The following is a 24,447-nucleotide window of genomic DNA, read 5'->3' as shown; positions in this document are numbered from 1 at the left end:
GAAGCAGGGGGTTGGAGGTCGGGAGGGGGTGCAGGCTCTAGGTTGGGGTCGAGGGGTTCTCAGTGTGGGAGGTGGCTCTGGGCTAAGCCTGGGGCAGGAGGGGGTATGAGGTGCTGGCTCTCGGAGGGGGGTCAGGGCTGAGGCTGGGATGCAGGAGAGGGTACTGTTGGGGAAAAGACCACCACCTTGTCAATTGATCAGACAAGAGAAAATGGTGGGAGACTCAGTATATCCCTGAGGCAATCTGGTCCAGGTATACTGGGCACCCTGATAAGTAAAAGCAAAGAGAAACTGGCTATGTGAATCGGGATGGAGAAGAAAACTGAGCATAAGTCCACCACAGAGAAATACTGTGCAGTCGGGGGTATGCAAGAGAGAATTGTGGCGGGGTTGGGGACCACCAGGAAGGCTGGAAGAACAGCAGCATTAATGGCGCGCAAATCCTGTATGAATCGCCAGGTATTTTTCCCGGGTTTTCGCACAGATAAAATAGGAGAATTACATTCACTTACTGTCGGTACAATAACTCCTTGGTCGAGTAAGGCAGAAATTACTGGACAAATTCCCTCTTCCGCCTGCTGGGAGAGGGGATATTGTCGAATTTTGGGAAGAGGTTTTTCTGGATTCAGCCGACTTTTAACAGGTTGAGCAGAGCTAATGTGCCCTACTTGATTGGCATGTTCGGCCCACAGCGTGGGGGAAACCTTAGCCAGCAGTTCCTGTTGCAACGAGGAAGGGCTAGGGTCGGTCTCCCTGTCTGGGGCTAGATCTGTTTGTAAGAGAGCTAACACTTCGTTGTGGGCCGGATTGGGCACTTCCAGGAATACCCCATCAGGGGAGCAAAAGATAGTACAATTTAATTTGCATAACAGATCTTTGCCTAGGAGATTAACGGGGGAACAAGGGCTAAGAAGAAAAGCATGGTTGGCGGAGAGGGGACCAATGGATATCGATAAAGGGGAAGAAACAGGGTGGGGAATAGGGGTGTTCCCCACGCCTATAGCGGTGACTACATCAGAAGAGAGGGGCACAGTGGGGAACTCCTGTGCCCTAAGAGTAGATCGGGAGGCTCCCGTATCAATCAAGCAGGGAGTAGGAACACCATTGATTAAACAAGAAACTGTTGGACCAGTTTGGTCTACTGAAATAAGCGGGGCAACGACGACGTTATCATCCCTGGCATCCCTAATAGTTAGGGGGTGGAGGGGGTGGAGCGGGGAAAGATTGAGCGGCAAAAGTTTGTCCCGCGGTTCCCCCCATTCTCGGGTTGGGTCTAGGGGGGCGCGTGGGACAATCCTTGATGAGGTGTCCTTCCTTCTTGCAATATCTGCAATAGACATTGCCCAATTGCGGGCAATTTGCTCTCCAATGCCCCTCTGTCCACATAGGAAGCAGGCTGTTGGACTGGGAACGGTTGAAGGGTTACTGCCCGTCAGGGGCTGGACCCCAGCTACCGGTGGCGGTTGCTTTCGCCTGGGTCCTTTTGCTGCTTTCGCCTGGGTCCTTTTGCACTAGTGTCCTGCATAGTTTGTTTTTGCAGGGCCATAAGCTTAGATTCTGTCTCGTCCTTTTTCCTTTCTAATTGTCGATAAAAATGCTGGGCCGTAGCCAAGATTTCTTCTAAATTCTTACCCTCCCAATCCACTACATTAATCCTTAACTGTTCTCCCACCTTAGGCAAGAGTCCTTACATGAAGGCAGCCACCACTGCTTGCCTAGCCGTTTGCTATGCATCTTCAATCCCCGAATACCTTTCAAACACTTCCTTAATGCGCTCCATATAATCAGCTGGATTTTCTCCCTTATTTTGCTTACAGGCGTTTATTTTAGCCCAATCCGTTTTCTTGGGGCAAACAGTGAGTACCTCCCTGACTAGGGCATCCCTTTTTACTACTAATTCGTCGTGTGAACGTTGACTGGTATCGGCAGGCCAGTCGGCCTCCTGGTAGAGGTGCATAAGAGTTTCCCTGGGCACTATAGCTGTTAGAAGTTGGTCCATATCTGCCCATGAAGGGTTGTAGCATCGTACTATCATGCCTAGTTGTTCCTGAAATTTAACGGGAGCCTCCCGGATCTTTGGGAATTTTTCTATCAGGTTATATAAATAGCCTGGTGATCAAGGGGCGTGTACAGTTACCAATCCTGCTGCCCCTGCTTTCCTGCCCTGGCAGCTTAGGACCTCCGTACTCTGCCTGGTTTGAGCCAGACCAGCTAGCCTGCTGCAAACCCAGACCTAGGATCTGAACCACGTCCCCTAACAGCTGTAAGCTTGTCTGAAGGCAACTTACAGAAGTGTTCCTGTCTTTAACACTCAGATGTCCAACTCCCAGTGGGGTCCAAACCCCAAATAAATCCGTTTTACCCTGTATAAAGCTTATACAGGGTAAACTCATAAATTGTTCGCCCTCTATAACACTGATGGAGAGATATGCGCAGCTGTTTGTCTGCCCCTCCCCCCAAGGTATTAATACATGCTCTGGGTTAATTAATAAGTAAAAAGTGATTTTATTAAATACTGAAAGTAGGATTTAAGTGGTTCCAAGTAGTAACAGAACAAAGTGAATTACCAAGTAAAATAAAATAGAACACGCAAGTCTATGTCTAAGAAACTGAATACAAATAAAACCTCACCAGTTCCAGTAAGCTTCTTTTTACAGACTAGTCTTCTGCTAGTCTGGGTCCAGCAATCACTCACACCCCCTGTAGTTACTGTCCTTTGTTCCAGTTTCTTTCAGGTATCCTTGGGGGTGGAGAGGCTATCTCTCTAGCCAGCTGAAGACAAAATGGAGGGGTCCCCCAGGGATTTAAATAGACTCTCTCTTGTAGGTGGATACCCCCTTCCTCACTCCTATGCAAAGTCCAGCTCCAAGATGGAGTTTTGGAGTCACATGGGCAAACCACATGTCCATGCATGGCTCAGTTTTTCCAGCCAAGCCACATTCCTGGGAAGGTTCAGATGTGGATTGGTGTCTTCAAATTCATCGTTGGCTTAAGCAGTTTTTGATTGGGCACTTAATGTGCACTTTTCTCAAGAAGCTGACCAAGTGCTCTACTAGGCTAGTTAAAATCAAGCAAGTATACAGCCAATAATATTCCTAACTTCAAGTACAAAAATGATACATATATACAAATAGGATTAATAGATTCAGTAGATCATAACCTTTACAGAGATGTGTTACATGGCATATGTAGCACAAAACATATTCTAGTTATGTCATATATACATTCATAAGCATATTCTATACAGCAGGGGTAGGCAACCTATGGCACGCGTACCGAAGGCGGCACGCGAGCTGATTTTCAGTGGCACTCACACTGCCTAGGTCCTAGCCACCAGTCCGGGGGGCTCTGCATTTTAATTTCATTTTAAATGAAGCTTCTTAAACATTTTAAAACCCTTATTTATTGTACATACAACAGTAGTTTAGTTATATATTATAGACTTATAGAAAGAGATCCTCAAAAAAGTTAAAATGTATTACTGGCACACGAAACCTTAAATTAGAGTGAATAAATGAAGACTCAGCACACCACTTCCGAAAGGCTGCCAACCCCTGCCATAAAGCCTTATGAGGGGAAACTGTCACAGTGACTGCAACAAATAATGTATTCCATCCTCTTGCACTGAGCCATGAAGCCCTGACAAGTGTCTGTCTAATCTGATGGTGATTCCATAACCTCCTTTGGAAGCTTATTCCAAAACTTAACTGTCAGTATATTTGGAAAGATTTCCTTAATACCTTACCTAAATCGCCTGTGCTACAGATTAAGCCAATTAATTCTTGTCCGATCTTCTGTGGACATAGAAAACAGTCAATCACCACTCTTCTTATAACAGCCCTTAAGATATATGAAGATTGTTATCAGGTCTCCCCCTCAGTCATCTTTTTTCAAGACTAAATGTGCCCATTTTTCTAACCTCTCCTCATGGTCAAGTTTTCTAAACCATTTATCATTTTTGTTGCTCTCCTCTAGTTTCTCTCCAATTTATCCATATCTGTCTTAAAGTTTGGTGCCCAGACCTCGACACAGTACTCCAGCTGAGGCCTCACCAGCACCAAGCAGAGTGGGACAATCACCTCCCATGTCTTACATATGACACTCCTGTTAATACAACCCAGAATGACATTAGCCTTTTTCATAACTGCATCACACTGTTGGCTCATATTCAATTTGTGATCTATTATAACCTCAAGATCCTTTCCATCAATGCTACTGCCTAGTCAGTTATTCCCCATTTTGTAGTTTTTTTTTAATTTTTTCTTCCTAAGTGCAATACTTTGCACTTCTCTTTCTTGAATTTTATTTTGCAGGTTTCAGACCAATTCTCCAATTTGTCAAGTCATTTTGGGAAATTCTAATCCGGTTCTCCAAAGTGCTTGCAACCCCTTCCGGCATGGTGTCACCTGTAATTTTTATAAGTGTACTCTCTACTTCATTATCCAAGGCACTAATGAAAATAGTGAACTGCCCTGCACCCAAGACGGACCCCTGTGGGATCCCACTAGATTCTCTCAGTTTGACAGAAAATCATTGATAACTACTCTGAGTATGGTTTTTCAACCAGTTATGCACCCATATTATAATAATTTCATCTAGATCAAATCTCCCTAGTTTGTTTATGAGAATATCATGTGGACTGTGTCAAAATCCTTATTAAAGCTGCTTTCCCCCAGCCATTAGGCCAGTAAACTCGTCAAAGAAGAAAATTAGGTTGGTTTGGCAGGATTTGTTTTTGACAAATCCATGTTGGCTATTACCTATTACCCTATTATCCTCTACTTACTTATAAATTGATTGTTTAATGATTTGTTCCAGTATCTTTCCAGGTATTGAAGGTAGGCTGACTGGTCTATCATTCCCCAGGTCCTTTTTGTTGCCCTTTTTAAAGACAGGTGGTATGTTTGCCCTTCTCCAGTTCTCTGGGACCCCGCCTATCCTCTGAGAGTTCTCAAAGATAATCACTAACAGTTCCAAGATCGCTTTGTCTAGTTCCTTAAGTACCCTTAAATGAATTCTGAAGCAAAGTAGCACTGAACACCTCAGCCTTCTTAATATCATCCATTATTAGCTCTCCTTCCCCTCTAAGTAGAGGGCCAACACTTCCCTTTGTTTTTCTCTTGCTCTTCATTTATTTATTGAACCTCTTCTTATGGCGACAGGCAGGATCGAACCGGGGAACCTCTGGAGCCAAAAGGCTGTTAGCTAAGGCTGTAGAGCAGACTCATTTAACTCTCTCTCTAAGTGGTCTCAGTGCCACTAGATGGGACAGAACACCACACCCAAAAGGTGTGTAGGTTACATTATGTCCTTTGCTTTGTGTCTTAGCTTTTCTCATTCTGTCCCTACATGCTTGTATTAATCTTTTGTACTCCACTGTAGCCATTTGTTCATGTTTCCATTTTTTGTAGGATTCCTTTTTTACTTGCAGGTTATTAAAGAGCTTCTAATGGAGTCATATTAGTATTAGAATATTGGTATTCTTTCTCTCTTTCCTTCACATCAGATTAGTTTGTTGTTGTGCCTTTAATATTATCTCTTTCAGAATCTGCCAGCTCTCCTGAACTCCTTTTTACCATAGATTTTCTTAATGATCACAACATAATCCAGAGTGTATGTTATTGTGAAATACTGTTATAATTAGGTGACTGATAGCACTTACTGTCAGTTTCAAGCCTAACAAACCATACATTAAGGCCATATCATAATTACACTTTAACATAAGTCCAATTATGTCCTATTACTTACTCAAAAATTGCATTTGGTTAGCCAATACTGACTTATATAGCTAGAAGGCCATGTCTTACTGTTACCTTTGACTAACTGTAGTGCCATATAGCTGAATAACTTTGAGGGTTGTTACTGGGAAAGATCCTTTTTTAGCCCAATCTTGCTCTCACTGAAGTCAATGATAAAATAATCACTGACTACAATAGGAGCAGGTACGAGAGTCCATAATAACTCCTATGCCTTCCTTATTCTTGATATCAAGTTTCCAGAATGTTTTGCCCCTTGAAGGGACACAATTCCCAGTATGAGGAGGAGAACAAGTATAAAGTGGAAATCAGTAAGGGGGAAGAAATGATGAAAGGTGGTTGGGATGATAGAGGCAGAAGAAACAGCTCCCCAACACATGACAGCTATATTTTCAAGCATGCTAACTGTGTTGTTCACTTTGGATGCTAACTTTACTGTTCACTCAGTCAGCAATGTTAAGACAGAGACACTGACGTAAAACTGGAAAAGCCAAGAGTTCTCTTTGCCTGTTATCTACCTGTTTTGTGGAGGCTTATGTCTCCAGAACTGTCAGTCAGCACCTTTCATGAGCACTAAATTAATTTACAAGATAACAAAAGAAAACATAAGGTTCAGAGCAGTTTGTGTAATACAAGGTTGATAGACAAATAAAGCTTTTTTGTTTCATTTTAAATTTGAAAATGTGGCTCTGTTTCATCTATAAAAAGTGTAAGCAAATGACATTTTAGTTTGAAATGAATTGTAAAGTTAATAGCACAATGTACTTACTTAGACTACTCAGTTGTCTAATTATATTTGCCAACGAGATATTGGTGACACATTCCAGTTCATTCTTGATGCCTCTGGGCAGTGCTGTGTGACACAGGTGCCTGGGGTCTATATTTCTTTTCACTAATGGCATTTTGAGATATCAGTGGGCTAGCACACCTGTGAAGAAATTAAACAGAAGCATTATTATAGCTTTCCTTAACTATTTTGGTACAGATCATTACATCCAATCAAGTCATTAATACTGGCAAGATTAAAATACCTTCACATTTAGGTGAAGAAGGGATTTCTTTGGCTTGAAAGGTTAGTTACATGAACCTGTATGTTTGAGTCTGATTTTCAACCTTGTCAACTTTTATCTGACTACTGTGTCAATGAAATTATGAACATTTTGTTACTATTCATGTTTTTCTGAAAAAGATGGAAAACCCTCTTTTGTACTGTAATTGTATCTTTCTCGACACACTAGTTCCTTACTCAGGCAAAATCCAATGGGCAAATCCTCTTGATTTATGGGAGGAAGGCATACTCTCTTTTTCAAATCAGAGTGGTAGCTGTGTTAGTCTGTATCAGCAAAAACAACAAGGAGTCTTAGTGGCACCTTAGAGACTAGCAAATTTATTTGGGCATAAGCTTTCGTGGGCTAAAACCCACTTCATCAGATGCATGGAATGAAAAATACAGTGAGCAGTATAAATATTACAGCACATGAAAAGATGGGAGTTGCCTTACCAAGTGGGGAGTCAGTGAATTAGCATTGACCCCTGCCACTTGGTAAGGCAACTCCCATCTTTTCACGTGCTGTAATATTTATACTGCTTACTGTATTTTTCACTCCATGCATCTGATGAAGTGGGTTTTAGCCCACGAAAGCTTATGCCCAAATAAATTCGTTAGTCTCTAAGGTGCCACAAGGACTCCAGTTGTTTTTTTCAAATCAAACTCCCTCCTATTGAGACAGGCACAGCGCTCATATCATTCAGTCTGGAAGGCAGGTGTGAGAAGCATATTCCAAAGATCAGTTGGTAGGAAAACTTGGTGTTGCTAGCATGTATCTCCCTCCTCTTGAAGTCTAATTGCAATTTCTGCATCACACCTAACTCAGGGGAAACAACAGGAGACTGATGGATCTCCTAGCCATCATGCAAGGTTATGAGTGAGACAGTTAGCTTGGCTTAAAATGTGTCTGGTAAAAGCAGAGATTTTCCACTCCATTTGTGGTAGAGCATCCTCAGGCTGTTCCAACCGATGGAGGCATAAAATAGTAAATTAACTGCCTTTTGCAGCAGAGGAGACTTTTTCCATGGTCAGTTTACAGACTGGTCTATAGAGCTTTCTCTGGCAGAGTGGAAGTTTCTGGCTTATAGATGAAAGCTAGATGGTGTACTGGCGGTAGAGGGTAGGAGGACTGCATTAAAGCTTATACTGGAACTTTAAATGAGTATTTCTAGATTTTCTGATATTTAAGTGTTTTGAATTCGAATTACACACTTCTAAATTGCTGAATCTGTTGGGAAATTTGGAGTTAAGTTAAAAAAATTAAGCATTGTATTTTAAACCCTAAATCAGAACTTTGTAATTTTTACATGCGTTTTGCATTATGTCTACAACTGTCTCATTATGCTGTTTTAAATTAAAACTATTTACAATTGTAATTCCATTTTTGGTTGGGAATTTCTTGAGGGTCTCTCCCCCCCTCTTCTTTAATGAATAAAAACTTGATGTTGAAAGAGTCACTACAATTTGGAGAAAAAAAGCAGGTGGACCTGGGACATCTCTGGAGCTTATAAGGAGGAGATTTGGCCGTCGCCTAGTTTGCTCACTCTTCCTATAGTACTTGTCAATCTGCAGGAATCCTGCCCAAATGTTCTTGCTAGTTCCCTGAAGTTTGTAAATTATTCAGGAGTCCCTATAAATCTTACAAATGCTCCAGGAGCACCTGCAGGCTGGGACCGAAACATTTGTAACTTTCTGGAGCACTCAGGTGGGAGGAGTTTCCAAACCAGCAAGTTATGCCTATAGCATGTGTTATTTTTACAGAACTACTCATAAAGATAAATTTGTGGAGATTTTGCATAGTTTCCAGAAGTTTATTTTTTCTATAGCAAATATCATTTCTATTAACCCAGCATAATTCAATAAAACCGATGCAAGAGTCCTGATTGAGATCTAGCAAATACAACACATTTGAAATGAACTATGGATTCACTCTTATGGTTCCATAATAGAAAATAAATGTATCAGTCGATTGTACATATAAACGAAACATCCAATGTATGAGTAATGTTCTTCAGAAGCAATTAAATATTAATTACCTTCCTGATTACTTCATTAACGATGTTATTGTGTGCACAAATGACAGCAGATTCTACTGTTCTATTAAAAACACAGGGGCGGGAGCGGGGAGGGAGGGAAATCAGTGACTATTATTAAATACAGATGCTCCCCATGTAGTAAGAGGAGGCCCTAAGATATAAACCTTGGTATCAGAGGCCTGGTATGAGGCCTGAGGCCTAAACTAAAGTAATGGTCAAGACTTTGCTAACATAAAGCAAAGTTAAGCTGTGAGCCAGAGGCAGGTCCTGCTCACAGAAGCTGGCAAGGAAAGGGCTGATGCTGCAGAAAGAGACATACCTAAAAGATACTGGACACCAGATATCAGAACATTCGCATGCTTGTACACTCCACACAGATAACAAGGAACAGACTAACCCATCCCAATGACAGGGGCAAAAGGGTAATATGATGGATAGAGTTGTTTTGTTCAAACCAACATGTACAAGGTGAGAGGCGGCACCTTACTACGTAGAGGGGTTGTACCTCAATACGTCAGGAGTGATGTGTAACTTGTTTGTACCTGTGTATAAGAATGCATCCCTGGGGCGGTATCTTTGTCCGGCCGAGGGGGCAGTGGAAAGTCCTGCCACTGACTGAGCCGAGTCCATTGCCAAAGGGCACTTTCTCGTAGCATGCCCTGAATCAGACTAAGAAATCTACAGGGAACTATCATTGTGTCCAATACGGCAATAAACCTGGCCGACGTGCCTTCGTACCTTACTAGACTCTGTAGTCACTGGGGGTTCTCTTCGGGTCTGCTGTGTCAACTATCTTCGAAGAGATGGGACAGCACACAGAGGGAACACACGCACGCAGCCGAGTGATATCAACATTGAACAGAGCAGAGCATCACACCGGTAGCACCTGACAACACTCTGACTTATGTAAGCGTTCTGTTCCGGAATGCCTTGCATAACTTGAATTTTGTGTAAGTTGGAAAAGTGTATACCCAACCATTACGCAAACAACAACAACAAAAATTAAAATAAAATAAAATAAAAAACCTCGTATTTCTAGCTTACAGAACTTTTTCCGTAAGTGCAGATTTGTGTAAATTGGGTTTGCGTAATCCGGGGGTTGTCTGTAGAGGTAAAATTCAGTATGGAAAGAAACTTCATTTTCAAACTTCCGAAAGCATAACTAGTAAAAATTGATATATAAAAGAAAGTTGACAGCTCTCACTGTTCATGGATATAAAGGAGGCAAAAAAAAAATCTGCAAATCTGTTAATCATTGATATCAAGTGGATTATTTTCTCTGTCTTTTTTATTTATTAATATTTAATTGTCCAATCAAGGTATGACTGAATGTTATATAATTTTTCCCACTGATTTTACACCAGTGATGAAACAATGTGATTAAATTAAATATATCTGTATCGATATATCTATATCTATATATAGCAAACTTCGGCCCTCAGATGGTGGGTTGATGGGTTTCTTATAAATGTCTAAAAAGGGACAAAGAGTCCTGTGGCACCGTATAGACTAACAGACTATAAGGTGCCACAGAACTCTGTCACTTTTTACAGATCCAGACTAACACAGCTACCGCTCTGATACTTATAAATATGTAACAACAAGAATAATAAAATGCAATTAAAGTCTATGTTATGACACCTTTAGCAGTTAGCTAAACATTTTTAAATAATAACGGAACCTGTCAGTATATTTAATGGAACTGGATTGTCTAAAGGGTTTACATGATAAAACTCATTTTACAAAGGAGGACTGATATTTGCATAAACTTGTCAGACATTGGCTCTGTCCAAGAGAAATTAAAAAAAAAATTTTTAATTAAAAAAACATTGAGGATTGATCTTTTATTCATTGGACACCCAGAATGCCCGCTGAAGTTTTGCATTCACAAGGAATGCAGGATCAAGCTCTGTGATTGCACAATGAAAGAGGAGCTCCCCCTTCTCTGGGCCTGATCCAAAGCCCACTGAAGTCCATGGGAGTCTTTCCATTGACTTCAATGATCTTTGAACTATCTCCTGCAAAAACACACGCACCATTTTCTAACTTATACTTTTAACATATAATGTGAAATACTTGTATTATATTTACAAATACCTAAGGACCAAATGTGGGACCCAGTCCTGCAAGCCCTCCATGTTTAACACTCCCAATGAAGCTCTGCAAGTAAAGTACTTGCAGGTTTAGATCCTTCATTGTCAAATCTGGGAGAATTACTCTGAATGTGTTAGTTTTGGACAATAACTACTTTACATTAAAAAACCCAACAGAATAATTCACTCTAACACTGGATCCCCTTCTCCTCCACACCAAAATAAAATAAAATAAAAATAAAATAAAATAACTTGGTTTGATAGGTTTCCTATTCATAACTAAATTGTAGGGAAACTTTTCCTCTTTATTGTTGCTTAATACTTTGCTTCAACAATAATAAATTAGGCCTGGTTTTCATACATTTTTATGCATATAACTCTTTCTAAGAACTAAGGCACTGTGTTAGTACTTTATTCAATTTTTATTTCTTTTTCTTCATACTTAAATCTTATGTATAGAGACATATGACAGTCCTCCTGTGCCCAAAGCAAATCCATATACACAGGAACCCAAGAGTTCAACAATAATGGGCTAGACCCCCAAAATTAATGGGATTTCTTTAAAAAAAATCATGATTTTTAAACAAATAAATAAATTTGGAGTTCTTTTACTTTACCTTCTGTTTTTTGAGAACTTGGGATGAACTAATTTCATACTTTCAAGCTTTTCTCTACAACCATGAGGGCTGTTTTTTTATTTTTAAATGACAGTTGAGATCCTCACACAATCACACGAACCTATAAAGCTTTAAGGAAAATACCAAAGATCCTGAGACTCTCAAGAGTTGGCAATGCTGTATGGTTAACCAAAACTGTGTAGTCTACGCACCAGGCCTTAGTGGAAGGTATCTGTTTGGGGTCAAATTTTACCTTGCAGGTGTTGTTCCCAGACACCGAAGAAAGACAAGCCAAGCTACCAGGAACGAAGTTTAACAAGGCCACAACTTTATTAAGTAACATCTGGGAATTAGCCAGCAATAACTCACCTGTCCTGCCCAGGACAATCTGGCAGCGAAGGAAAAATTCCTTTGCAGCCGCAAAAAGATGACTAGACATAATGCCTGCAACAAAGCCTCAAAACCCAGTCCTTCTCTGATCCCCAAGTGTGTTTTACTTCCTGGGAGGCGGAAGACTTTATAAGGCCCTCCCCTTGGGGCTTATAGTCAACAGGCTCCCCTCCCTTCATTAAGCCCATGAGGAGGTAGAAGGCCATGAGGAAGGGAAGGGTGTGTGTACAATCCTTAAAGGGGCAAAGGGTTTTCCTTTCTATGTCAGCTCACACAAAGCCTCTCACCTCTGAGGCTATGGATGAGGCAGGGGGTGGTACAGGTCTACACTGAGGATTATGTGGAACTGACCTAATCCCATGATCTTTATAGAGACCTGGTGGACAAGTCTCTCACCAATGCCAGTATGCAAAGGGAGTGGGACCAGGTTCTGCCTCCTCCCCACCCCATTTGGAGTAGTGTTTACCCTAAAAGGGAGCAATCCCTGAGCTTCCTCAAATACAGAGACTGGAATTGTGACTGACCCTTATATGGGATGCCTGGAGAAAGGAGGCTCCTTGAAAAACTCCTCTGCCACCTTCATATTGCATAAAGGCTAGTCACAATGTGATACTTAAGTATTGAGTTAATAGTCTTGGTGCTATGCTTTCATTACAATAGCCATTAAATCCTGACAGATGTCACCAGATTTTTTTAAGCAGTGAAAATGCTTTGGATCTGATTTTTCCTTGTTTAATTCCTACCCCAAAGTATAATAGCACTGATGAAAAAAGTGTACACATTTTTAAAACCAATTTAATGACATTTGAATGAACTACCTTTGAAAAGTGAGATAGTTACTTAATCCACTATGTTACATGCAGGCACAGATGCATCCTCTGTCCTCTAAAAGCCTTCAGCAGCTAATTTTTCTTCCTCATTCTTACCTTTTTCAAATGCCTCTGGCAGCTGCAGAGGAACCTGCCTGTGGCACTTCTGCCCTGTACATGCACTACATCTCCACTACATCTGTTAAAATGACAAGGATTATGTCAGTTTCATTCTGCTCCTAATGCTGAAGGAACACTTTGGGGAGCACCCCAGCTCATTGCTTTATAAAGCTTTTTTGGATAGTCTGAGAGTTGCCAACATATAAAACCTAAAGTCTCTTCTATGAAAATAGGGTGTGTATGGAATTTTTAGGAATCTCCCCCTCCCACAACACCCGCTGTTTAGCAAAAGAAATACAACTTTTTACCAAAAATTGCAAGTTAATGTAACTTTCAAAATATTAATACAGATGGGGGCCACCATTCTGAAGAGCGCCCTGCCCTGCCCCGCATGTGACCTTGCACACATCACATGTGTGATGTCACACAGGTGGGGGCAGAGTGGCGCACTCTTCAAAATGGCATTCACCATCTGAAACTGGACAAAACCACATCTTATTTCGTCTTATATCGGACCCAGGAAAAACTTTAAAAAAGGAGGGCTGTCCAGCTTAAAAACGGACAAATGGCTTGCCTATCATGAGCACGGGCACAGGCATTATTTTTCCTTGCAGAACTGATCTACAAAATTATTTCATAAGTGTAAGGAGTATGGGAAAATGTTAAACTACTGCAAACCTGTAAACCCCAATTGTCAGGAAATAGGTCACATTTCCAATCAGGGATAGTCAGACAGGAAGAGTGGAAGGATGGCAAATGTACATATAACTGAGAAAAAACCCAAATGCTCCACCTTTGCTGCTGACTTGCTGCCCAAAACTAACTGGTATTTAATCTACATTTCAGTCTTACTCTTGGAAAGTTCATAGAATCTTCCAGATCAAGAGGACTTATAAAAAGTTATTTCTGATTAAGTTCCATTTGGGGACTATCAACCTTGATAGTATTTCCTTAATGTTAACAAAAGTCATGTATCTATATCCCTACGTAGTTTGCTGAAAAAGTAGCACTGAATGTTCTTGCTTTAACAGATTTAAATAAGACATATTTTCTTTAATATATTTTTGTGACTTAAAATTTTGTGACATTATTCTTGCTACCTATGTTTTAAAATACACAGTCCAGTAATGTCTTGTACATCCCCAATTTTCAATCAACCATTCTCTGACTGCTAGCAGAATGTTACATTTCAAAGTTTGTGACAGTCAAATTTATTATATAGATTAAAAAAAACCCAGCAAGAGAGTACATAACAGCCATTGTGCCTGCCTACACAGTCACGCACTACCAGTACCCAACTCATTGTTTTATAATGCATTTTGGGATACTCTGAAAGTTGTTAGCATATGAAACCCAAAGTCTCTTTTATGAAAACGAGGGATTGGGGGTGGGGTGGTGGTGGAAGTTTTAGGAATCTACTCCCCTCCCCCCAAAAAAGACCCCCCAAAAGACTATATTTCTTTTACTGAACCATGGATAATAAAGTTTCACAAAAAAATGCAAGTTTTAGTGATTAACTTTCAAAATATTCTACTATACAAGTACTGAAGTAACACCCATGACATTACAGGAAACTTAGCTGCCATGGATTTATTGTGTAATGTTGATATCATAGCCTCAGATTTAGGGACAAATTCTGATATCTTGCCAGAACAGCTCCACAGCGGTAGCAACAAGATTTCAGAGAAGAATGCAAACATGTAAATGCCTAATTATGGTGCTTAGTATCAAGCTATCACTGAAGTTTTATAATATTTACACTTTGGAGAAACCTGCATTATACTAGTCTACTCAAATTGGGTGTGTGTAATTTAGTAGTGTGTTAACTACATTTAAAAGTTAAAATTATGTATCTAACAAACCAGTACTGGGCTCATGTCCTATAACTGCATATTACTTCAACTAGTGTTACTAGGAGATTTACACTTTAAATTCCTCTGCATGCAAGTGTGTAAGTTTGAATAGAAACTGCTTCCCACCATGCTGCCTATGGGGACTTGGGGATTTCCAAACCACTGGATTTATGCTTACACAGACAGGAAGAGAGGGCTACTCCTTAAGTATAAGTTAAACTTTTCCCTTCTGTGCAGACCTATTAGGAACTCATATTGAGCACAAACTTCCAGTGGGAAGGACATGTGGAAGGTCAACTTTGCATCGACTTCACCTATACACCCCATTTCAGGACTACGAGTAGGATGGGCTTCTACAGTGTGAAGAATTCTGCAAGATGAAAGACTTTGCACTGGCCCTCTGTAAACAGTAAATGCTGAGATATGTGCTGAATGTCCTTCTTATCCTTGCTATAAGGATGGAGCATTCAGCAAAAAGCCTTCCAATTTTTTGTTAACAACACCTGCAAATGCTTCAGGTGAGATAAACAGCATCCACACTTCGCCAGCATCCACACTTTTGTTAAGTGGGAATGTTATTTGTTGCTGTTTTCTTAGATTATTTTCTGACTTGCAAGTCTAAATAAGGTTAAGATTTTTTAAAAATCCATAATTTAAGAGGTTTTTCTCTTTTCATTTCTGGATTTCTGTATCTTAAACCAGCAGCAAATGAATTTCAATTTGTTATGCAATAATTATTTTTAATCATATCATCGTATTCAAGTTCTGGTCTGCACCTTCTTTTATGTTATCTACAATGTAAAACTGTTATTTGTGACTTTAAAAATTAATACTTTTTTTAATGCAGAAACAAAAATAACCAACTATCAGCTCCCAACAAACTTACCCATATTTAATTAACAAAGATGTATAGATTTACTTGGTGTCTATCTTGTTATTAGCTGTAATTTGTTTTTGTCTAAGAAAATAAACTATTTTATGAGCCTGTTCCTACAAAGACCTGTCACAGGCTGAAGCGCTTATTACTGTCAGTAGCAGAACTACTTAAGACAGTAAGGCACTAAGGGTATGTCTTCACTACCAGCCGGCTCAGTGGGCAGCAATCGATCCAATGGGGATCTATTTATCGCATCTAGTTTAGAGGCAATAAATTGATCCCCGAGCACTCTCCCGTCGACTCGTGTACTCCAGCTCGGAACGAGGCTGAAGTAACATCCAGTAACATTCAGAGTTGACGGGGGAGCAGCAGCGGTTGACTCACCGTAGTGAAGACCCCGTGATAAGTAGATCTAAGTACGTTGACTTCAGCTATGTTATTCATGTAGCTGAAGTTGCACAACTTAGATCGATCCCTCCTCCTCCAGTGTAGACCAGGCCTAAGCCTGTGGCATATCTGGCCCTTTGATAGCTCCCCTATCTCCCGCATCACACATGACCACCCCTTTTTTTTTCCAATAAGCTAAGTTACATGTTGTGTTAAATACCAGACGTAAATAGAAAGTAACACTTCAATTTTTAAAATTCATTTCCTTTCAATTAAATATTTTAAGCAAATTTTGAAATTAAAAATATGGATTTATCTATTTTTCAGTAAAATAGTATGTAAAAATATTTCCCTAAAGGTAAAACACACCGAAGTTACAACAAACAGAATTCTTGATTTAAACCAAAGTAACTAAAATACATTCAAATAACAAGATATTCAAAATAGAATTAAAGAATAGCAAATGTTACATTGCACTATTTAACTGATATTTCATATTTTGTTATAATAATGCTTCTGGATATTTTTAATATGAACTTCTCTCCATTTCATATTTGCTGAAGGAATTTCTTTGCTGGCCCAAGATATATTAAGTGTACAAGATGATGAAAAGGTTAGAGACTCGATTAGCTAATATCATTATAAAGCTTCATGGCCAAACAAAAATATTAAAGGCAGAAAATGGTAAAACAACATTTTTTTCAGATACCAAAGATATCACACTAAACTATAGTAGAAACACATAAAAGACCTTCCCCCTAATAGTTTACTACAAACAAAAGGGATGGCTTCCAAAAATGGGCACAAGATTTAATTATATATTACTGTGGCAAGAATGAAAGAATAATTAAATTCATAATATGCCATGCATACATTAACACAAATATATAAGTCACATACCTAGAGACATATTGCACATATATGCCCAGTTTTATTGTTATGGTCTTAACCGAGAAGAATCTGATGGCTTCTTGTAGTCATTCTTCTACTGAAGCTTCTGAATATGTAGCATAATTTTAAAAAGAGAATACATGCACAATTTTATCTGTATTATATATCTATATAACTATGGTATATGTATTAGATATATCATCTAAAATTACTACACATAACATATATAAACAGACCTCAAAAGACAGTTGCAGAGTTTTCTGGTAACACTACTTCAGATTATCCAGGGCTCATTATTTTTCTTCTGGAGAGCTCATTCAAAAAATCTGATTTCAAAATATTTTGGAAGTACCCTGGGTTCTAATTTAAGCACAGCCAAGAATTAATAAATTAATTTTTAATTACAAGTTCTTCTCCACCCCCAAAAGGTTAAAAATGTACTAACGATATATAACTTACTATGCCATTTAAAATAGCTTTTTAAGACCTAGTGTTCATCTGATGATATTTTTTCCTCACAGCATTAATCTATTCTGTTAACAGCTTCTGCATACAGTATATCACACAAAAGCCCTATGATGGATCACAACAAAAGCTCTTTGTAATCTTGACAGAGATAGATAACTAATCCAGTGTTAATTTCAATTCAACATCTCTAAAGCCAGAAATAAAGCATAACTTCTGAGGTTTTAATCAAATTGATCACAATATATTATCATTGATGAAATTACATGATAACCTTATCAAAGAATTAAATTCTATGAATTAAAACACACAACAGTTAAATAACATAGATATTCATCTACCACTTGAACATAGCTATCTTTCAAATGCACACACCAATTTTACAACTTGATTCTAAAAAATTTATCACAGAGACATAAGCCTGCCCTAAAATGGGCAGCGTGCTGCAGTAACAATAAATATTTAAAGAAAAAGTACCTGAACTTCACAGCAGCTAAGAAATGTAATGTAACCCCAGACAAAACCTGGTTGGCTTAGAGAAGATATTCAGTTCCCACCTCTGCTACAGAATTAAACTTCACTGTTACTCAACGGTGTATCAACTTTTAGAATTCTACACACACAGAAAGCACAGTCTACCTAGTCAATCACAGAACTGTAGCACTATTAATCATACTGAACACCTCCAGTCATTGGATTGCTTTGAAATGGGCTGGCTCTTGCACAAAGGAATTAGAATTCAACACACAGTGTCTTGCCTTAACAACAGAGCTATCTTTACAAAGAAAACACAGAAGAACTCACCCCCAGTGACCAAAGACTTCCTTTTTTCCTCAGAAACGTGAAGGGAACCCCCTAAAGGCAGAATGATTAAGAAATAATTATTCCTTTGTTTCCAAGCCATAATTGCTAAATATTAAATTATGACATAACAGAAATGAGGGAAATGAGTAGCTATGCTTGAGGTGGAGAGAAGAGGAGGGAGGGGGGGAATAAGACACACAGTCTATGTAGCTCATTGCACTGACCTTACTGTTGAATCCAAGAAGGAAATTGGATGCTAATGAAATAATAAATAATGTCAGACACCTACAACAGAACTGAAGTCCAGCGTACAAAGGTCTGTGACTAGGAAACCTGACACAACATGGGAGCTAATTAGGCAGTTGCTATATATTAATCCACAAGTGACATACAATTGTTTTAATTATTACAACCATAGCTTCAGACACATTTGACTAAACAGTAAACAGTGTCATAAAATTACTTTATTAAAGCTTTTTGCGGCTGGATAGTTTTAAGTTTCTTATGCAAAACACAAAAGTCATAGCTTAACCAGACATTTGAAAAAGGGGATCAATCATTCTTTGCAATATTAAAATAAATCATAATTCTAAATAGCAGCCTTTTAGCTTTCCAAAGTAAGTTTTATATTAAGGTCCCAAAATAGACACTTTGAATTTTCTAAATATTTACAGGATTTTAATTTGATGATTACTGCTAACTTTTTTTCAGCTTTAAAGAAGAGTTAAGATATGTCACATATTGAGTCAGATGGGCAGTAATGATCAGCTCATTATCACTAGCTGAGCTCCTGATTCTATATGGATTTCTTCCCTTGCAAACAACAAAATTCCTCAGAAGGCAGGCTTGTTGCACAAGCCCGCCAATATCCATAAATAACATGCTGCCTTGTCTACTGAAACCTTTTTTTCTCTATAATGGTGACTCACATTTTAGCGTTATTTAAAGTGCCTGTTTGAACAGTGTTCTGTTGAAAAAAAAAGTTATCTACATTGACAGAAAAGGTTGTTTACTTTCAAGCAAAGATATTATTAAAAGCTTTGAAAAGACTTACTTTTCGTAACTGTTCTTCGAGATGCGTTGCTCATGTCCATTCCATTGTAGGTGTGTGTGCTAGCCACATGCACTGGTGTCAGAAGTTTTTCCCTCAGTGGTATCCATAGGGGACTAGCTCTGGCACCCTCTGGAGTGGCACGCGTATGCGCCAGTATAAGGGGTGCCCCCGGCTTCCCTCTTTCTCAGTTTGGTTGCCAGAACTCCGACAGAGGGGCAGGATGACAGGTCATGGAATGGACATGAGCAACACATCTCAAAGAACAGCAGTTACGAAAGGTTAGCATCTTTTCTTCTTCGTATGCTTGCTCACATCCATTTCATTGTAGGTGACTCCCAAGCAGTACCATCGGAGGCAGGTAGGAGTTCATGGACGTGTCGATTGCAACACAGCTCTGCCAAATCCAGCATCATCTCTGGCTTGCTGGATGATGGCTTAATGCATCGTGAATGTTTGTACCGAAGAGAAGGTGAGAAGTTGGTACTTTAAGTGAAAGCAGGTAATCCAGGATGGACTGCAGAGACGACTGGTTAGGGGAGAAATTCCGCTCTGACGCCCAGCAGGAGAAACACTTCCATTTTGCCAGGTAAGTTGCTCTGGTGGAGGGCTTTCTGCTCTCCAAGAGATCCTGCTGTACCTAGAGCAGGCGTGTTCCTCTGGATTCAGCCATGTAGCATCCAAGTTGTGAGGTGGAGAGAGGCAAGATTCAGATGCAGGAGTCGACCATGATGTTGCAAGAGTAGGTCTGGGCAGCTCAGAAGTGGCTATAGGGCTGCAACAGCCAGGTCCATGAGCATGCCGAACCAATGCTGATGAGGCCATGCTTGGGCGATCATAATGATCCGTGCCTTATCCTTCTTGATTTCTGAGAGACTTTGCTGATGAGCAGAATTGGTGGGAAGGCATACATCAGGTCCCCTGACCAAGACAGGAGAAAGGCATTGGATAGTGAGCCTCGGCCGAGGCCTTGAAGAGAACAAAACGGATGACAGTTTCCGTTCTGTCTGGTGCCGATCAAGTCCACTCAGGGAGCTTCCCACTTCTGGAAAAGCATTCTGACAACCTTCAAGTGAAGAGACCACTCACGGTGAGAGAAGAACAACCCACTGAGGCAATTGGCTAGCGTGTTCCAGACGCTGGAGAGGTGCAAGGCTTTCAGGTGGATTGCATACTGGATGCAAACGTCCCACAGATGGAGGGCCTCCTGGCACAGAGCCGACAATCGAGCTCCCCCCTGCCTGTTGACATAGAACATGGAGGCCATGTTGTCTGCCAACAGCTGCACCATCTGGCCGGAGAGTTGGGGAAGGAAGACACCAGAAGCCACACGGATGGCCCGGAGCTCCCTGATGTTTATATGCAACGCGAACTCCTTTTGAAACCATAACTTTTGAGTTCACAGTGTACCAAGATGCACTCCCAACAGAGGTTGGATGCATCCGAAATCAGAGAGACCGTGGGTTGCGGGCTCACGAATGGCACACCTTCCAACACCAGGATGGGGTCAGACCACCACTGCAGAGAGATAAGCACCTGTGGTGGGATCGTGATAAGCTTGTCTAGGTGATGTCTGGCCGGAGAGTAGACCGACGCCAGCCACATCTGGAGAGGATGCAGCCTGAGTCTCGTATGTCGGAAAACGTACGTGCATGCGCTGCCATGTGCCCCAATAGCCTGAGATAGACCCAGGCCATGGTTAGCAGATGGGCAGTGATGCTGGCAATCAGATCTGACATTGCCCTGAACCTAGCCTCTGGCAGGAATGCTCTGGCTTGGATAGAGTCGAGCACCACTCCGATAAACTCTATCCATTGGACCGGGATCAACATTGATTTTTGTTCGTTTATCAACAGGCCCAGAGCTTGACAAGTGGCTTGTAACATCTCAACACTGCGCTGGACCTGAACCCTGGAGGAGCCCTTGATGAGCCAGTCGTCGAGGTACAGGTAAATCTGGATATCACAACATCTGAGGTAGGCCGCCACCCCACCAACATGCATTTCGTAAACACCCCTGGCATTGTTGCTAGGCCAAAAGGGAGTAGAGCAAATTGGTAGTAGGCAGTCCCAACTACGAAACGTAGGAACTGTCTGTGTCTATGAAATATTGATATATGCAAATAAGCGTCTTTCAGACTGAGGGTGGCATAACCAGTCTCCCAGATCCAGGGAAGGAATAATGGAGGCTAAGGAGACCATGCGGAACTTCTGCTTCTTACTTGTTGAGGCTCTGCAGGTTGAGGATGGGACGTAGACACCCCCCTCTTGGCTTTTGGGATCAAAAATAGCAAAAGTAAAACCCTTTCCCCCTCAAGTGCAGAGAGACTTCCTCCACAGCTCACACCCACCGAAGGTCATGCACCTCCTAAGCGAGCAGATGATCATGAGAAGGGTCCCGAAGAGGCCTTGGGAGAGAGGGTGTGAAGGGGGGATAGAAATAAACTGGAAGGTATACTCCCTGCTACTGTGCTGAGGACCCACTGGTCCAATGTTATAGGGACCCAGGCAGAGAGGAAGGGGGACAAACAGTTGGAAAACAGCAGAGGAGCAGGATCCAGGACATCAGCTGGAAGATCGCCCTCAAGAGCACCCTCAAAATGCCTGCTTGTTACCCAGTTGGTTATGGGTGGAGCTCGAGAGAGTTGAGGGTGATGGCTGCTGGCCTTGCTGGTGCTTATAGCCCTTGCACATCTTGCGGAAGCACTCTGACTGAGGTTGGGTCCCAAACCTGTGGGGCTGTTGCAGCTTAAACTCCTTATTTGCTGGCCCTGGTGTGTAAAGGCCCAGGGAGCATAAGGTAGCCCTAGAGTCTTTCAGGCCACGTAATTTATTGTTTGTTCTGAAAACAGTGCCAGGTCATTGAATGGGAGGTCCTGGATGGATTGTTGAACCTCCATCAATAGGCCTGATGACTGCAACCAGGATGCCCACCTCACAGAAATAGCCAAAGCAGAGTCTGACGCATCTGAGGCCGCTTGGTGGGCAGTGAGGATAGCCAGGACTTCGTTCCCGGGCTCCTCTGGCAGTGAATCCATAAACTTGACCATCGACTGCCAAATATTAAAATATAATGGCCAAGCGAGGCCTGATGGTTGGCCACTCTGATCTGGAGACTGGACGTAGAATAAATTTTTCTACCAAAATGATTGAGGCTCTTTGCCTCCTTGTTCTTAGGCGTTGATTCCAGTTAGCCCTGTCTATTGCCAACACAACCTGTGAGCTTGGGGCAGGGTGGGTATAAAGATACTCATACCCCTTAGCAGGGACATAGTATTTTCTTTCTGCCTGCTTGGAGATGGGGGCAAGGAGATGAGTGTCTGCCACAGAGCCTTAGTAATTTTCACCATTCCCTTGTGCATTGGCAATGCCACTTGGGAGAGGGCTGCTGCACTTAGCACATCGAACAGAGTCTCTAAGGGTTCCCACCAGTTCCTCAGCTTCCAGCCTTGGGTTTGAGGCAAACCTCTTTAAAAGCTCTTGGTGGGCCCTTGCATTATCCTGGGGAACCGAGTGAGAGGGCCCCGCTATCGCCTCATCGGGCGAAGATGAGGAGGAGGCAGGTACAGGTGGGTCTGCCAACACTGCCACTTCTGCTAGGGAAGCCTCAGCCAAGGTTGGCTGGCCCTGGGGAGCCTGCTCTGACTCCGTGTCCAAGTCAGGGGGTGGATGGGAGACTGTCACTGACCATCTTTCAGATGCCCCTGAGATGGGTGGGGAATCTCCAGGGGTTCCATAGTTGTCAGAGGGATGGACACTGGCCCTAGGCCCATGCTGCCACTGGTGGACAGGGGGGAATGACGATGCCCCTGGTGGGCGACCTTGGCCTGCTGGCAGGGTCTCCTCCTCGCTGTCCAATCCTGAGGAGAGAGAGACTTGTCTGAGGGACCAGGACGGTACCAAGGCCGCCTCTCTATGCCAATCCCATCGGCTTGGGCCGCAGACCTCCACTGAAGACCTATACCGGGATGATGGCTCTCAGTGCCGCAACCCCAGTGACAGACGGTGGCATTTGGCAGATCAGTAACAGTACCCCAGCGATCAATGCCTCACGCTTACAGTGCTGTGCCACTCCATAAATTAGGAGCGGGAACGGGAGCGAGCAGACCAACGTGAGAGAGACTGTCAATGTGCCCATGGAGAACTGTACCAGCAATCGGGATACCAGTGACGGGGCTCTGGGGACTGGCGTCTCGACCTTCTGGAATGGTGCCATGAGCTGGGAGAGCGGCTTGGGCAACTCGACACCTAGAGCCTGAGGAACACTGCCTAGAGTCCAGGGACCAATGCCGGGAACTCTGGCAAGTAAGCCGACCCACGCCCAAGGGCTGGTGGTGCTGTTCAGATGAGCACTGATCGGGCACCCCATGCGGCGAGGAGTAGTGCTGCACTGATGGAGGCTGCTAAAAGGCATTCAAGGTAGGTTTACCCCTCAAATGGGGCACCTCAGCAGCTGGCGTGGGCGGTACCAGAAGGGACAGTATGCCCTTAGCAGCCTGAAAGGCCTCTGGTGTGGACGGCACCACCAGGTGCCGAGTGCCTCTGCCACTTCTCGGGGTGGTGAGCGGGTCTTAAAGTGGGCTCAACAGCTCAGTTGGAGTCAGAGCCTGGCCACCATCCAGAGGGGAAGAGCTGCCCCACACGGGTCTTTGGTCTCCTCTGGCTCTCTCCTTCCCTTTACAGGATGTAGGAGAACACCCCCTCCCAGACTCTCTTTGCTTTTTAGGTGGAACTGGGGATGGGAACAGGTGCCAGTCAGAGGTCAGTGCTGGTGGCACGCTCTGCATTGAGGCCGCAGTGCTTGGAGCAGAGTCCGATCTCGTCAGCTCCAAGGTCGGTGCTAGGGCTGACTCCATAAGGAGCGCTTGGAGATGAATGCCCCGCTCCTGTCTGGTCCACGGCCTGAAGCTCTTGCAAATGCAACACTTTTCACTCACGTGGGTTTCCCTTAAACACTTCAGGCAGCTTGTGTGGGGATCACTGACTGGCATGGATTTTTTGCAACAGTCACAAGGCATGCCTCATCCCTAGGCTGAGTCCTGTATGGGTCTAACTAACTATTTCTAACTTAACACTAAAGAAACTACTAACTATACAACTTTAAACAAATTCACTACTAGACACAATAGAGACAGGAAAGCTTGCTGAAGCAAGGAGACGTTCCAACACCGTCACTGGCAGTAAGAAGGAACTGAGGGAGCGGGGAGCCAGCAGCACCCCTTATACCGATGGATACACGTGCCACTCCAGA

General features: G+C 42.2%; 1 protein-coding gene across 10 annotated transcripts in view; it reads right to left on the bottom strand.

Moving 5' to 3' along the window:
* The window catches only part of WASF1 (WASP family member 1), a 234,296-nt gene that overhangs the window by 73,711 nt on the left and 136,138 nt on the right, over positions 1 to 24,447 (bottom strand). For 4 of the 10 annotated variants that reach the window (XM_050951388.1, XM_050951387.1, XM_050951390.1 and 1 more), the window contains one exon: positions 6,526 to 6,684. The exons of 1 other annotated variant lie outside the window; for it this stretch is intronic. In XM_050951388.1, coding sequence (XP_050807345.1) covers positions 6,526 to 6,658 — 133 coding nt within the window. In that variant the 5' untranslated portion in view covers positions 6,659 to 6,684. Of the gene's footprint in view, positions 1 to 6,525; positions 6,685 to 12,866; positions 12,907 to 16,886; positions 16,984 to 17,819; positions 17,873 to 18,146; positions 18,198 to 24,447 lie in introns of those variants that run through there. 5 more of the 10 variants (XM_050951383.1, XM_050951385.1, XM_050951386.1 and 2 more) reach the window with 4 other exon arrangements.

Source organism: Gopherus flavomarginatus, chromosome 4 (genome assembly GCF_025201925.1).
Source record: "Gopherus flavomarginatus isolate rGopFla2 chromosome 4, rGopFla2.mat.asm, whole genome shotgun sequence".
Classification (NCBI taxonomy): domain Eukaryota; kingdom Metazoa; phylum Chordata; order Testudines; family Testudinidae; genus Gopherus; species Gopherus flavomarginatus.
Note: the sequence above shows the minus strand (reverse complement) of the source record. Positions and strands in the feature narration are given on the sequence as shown.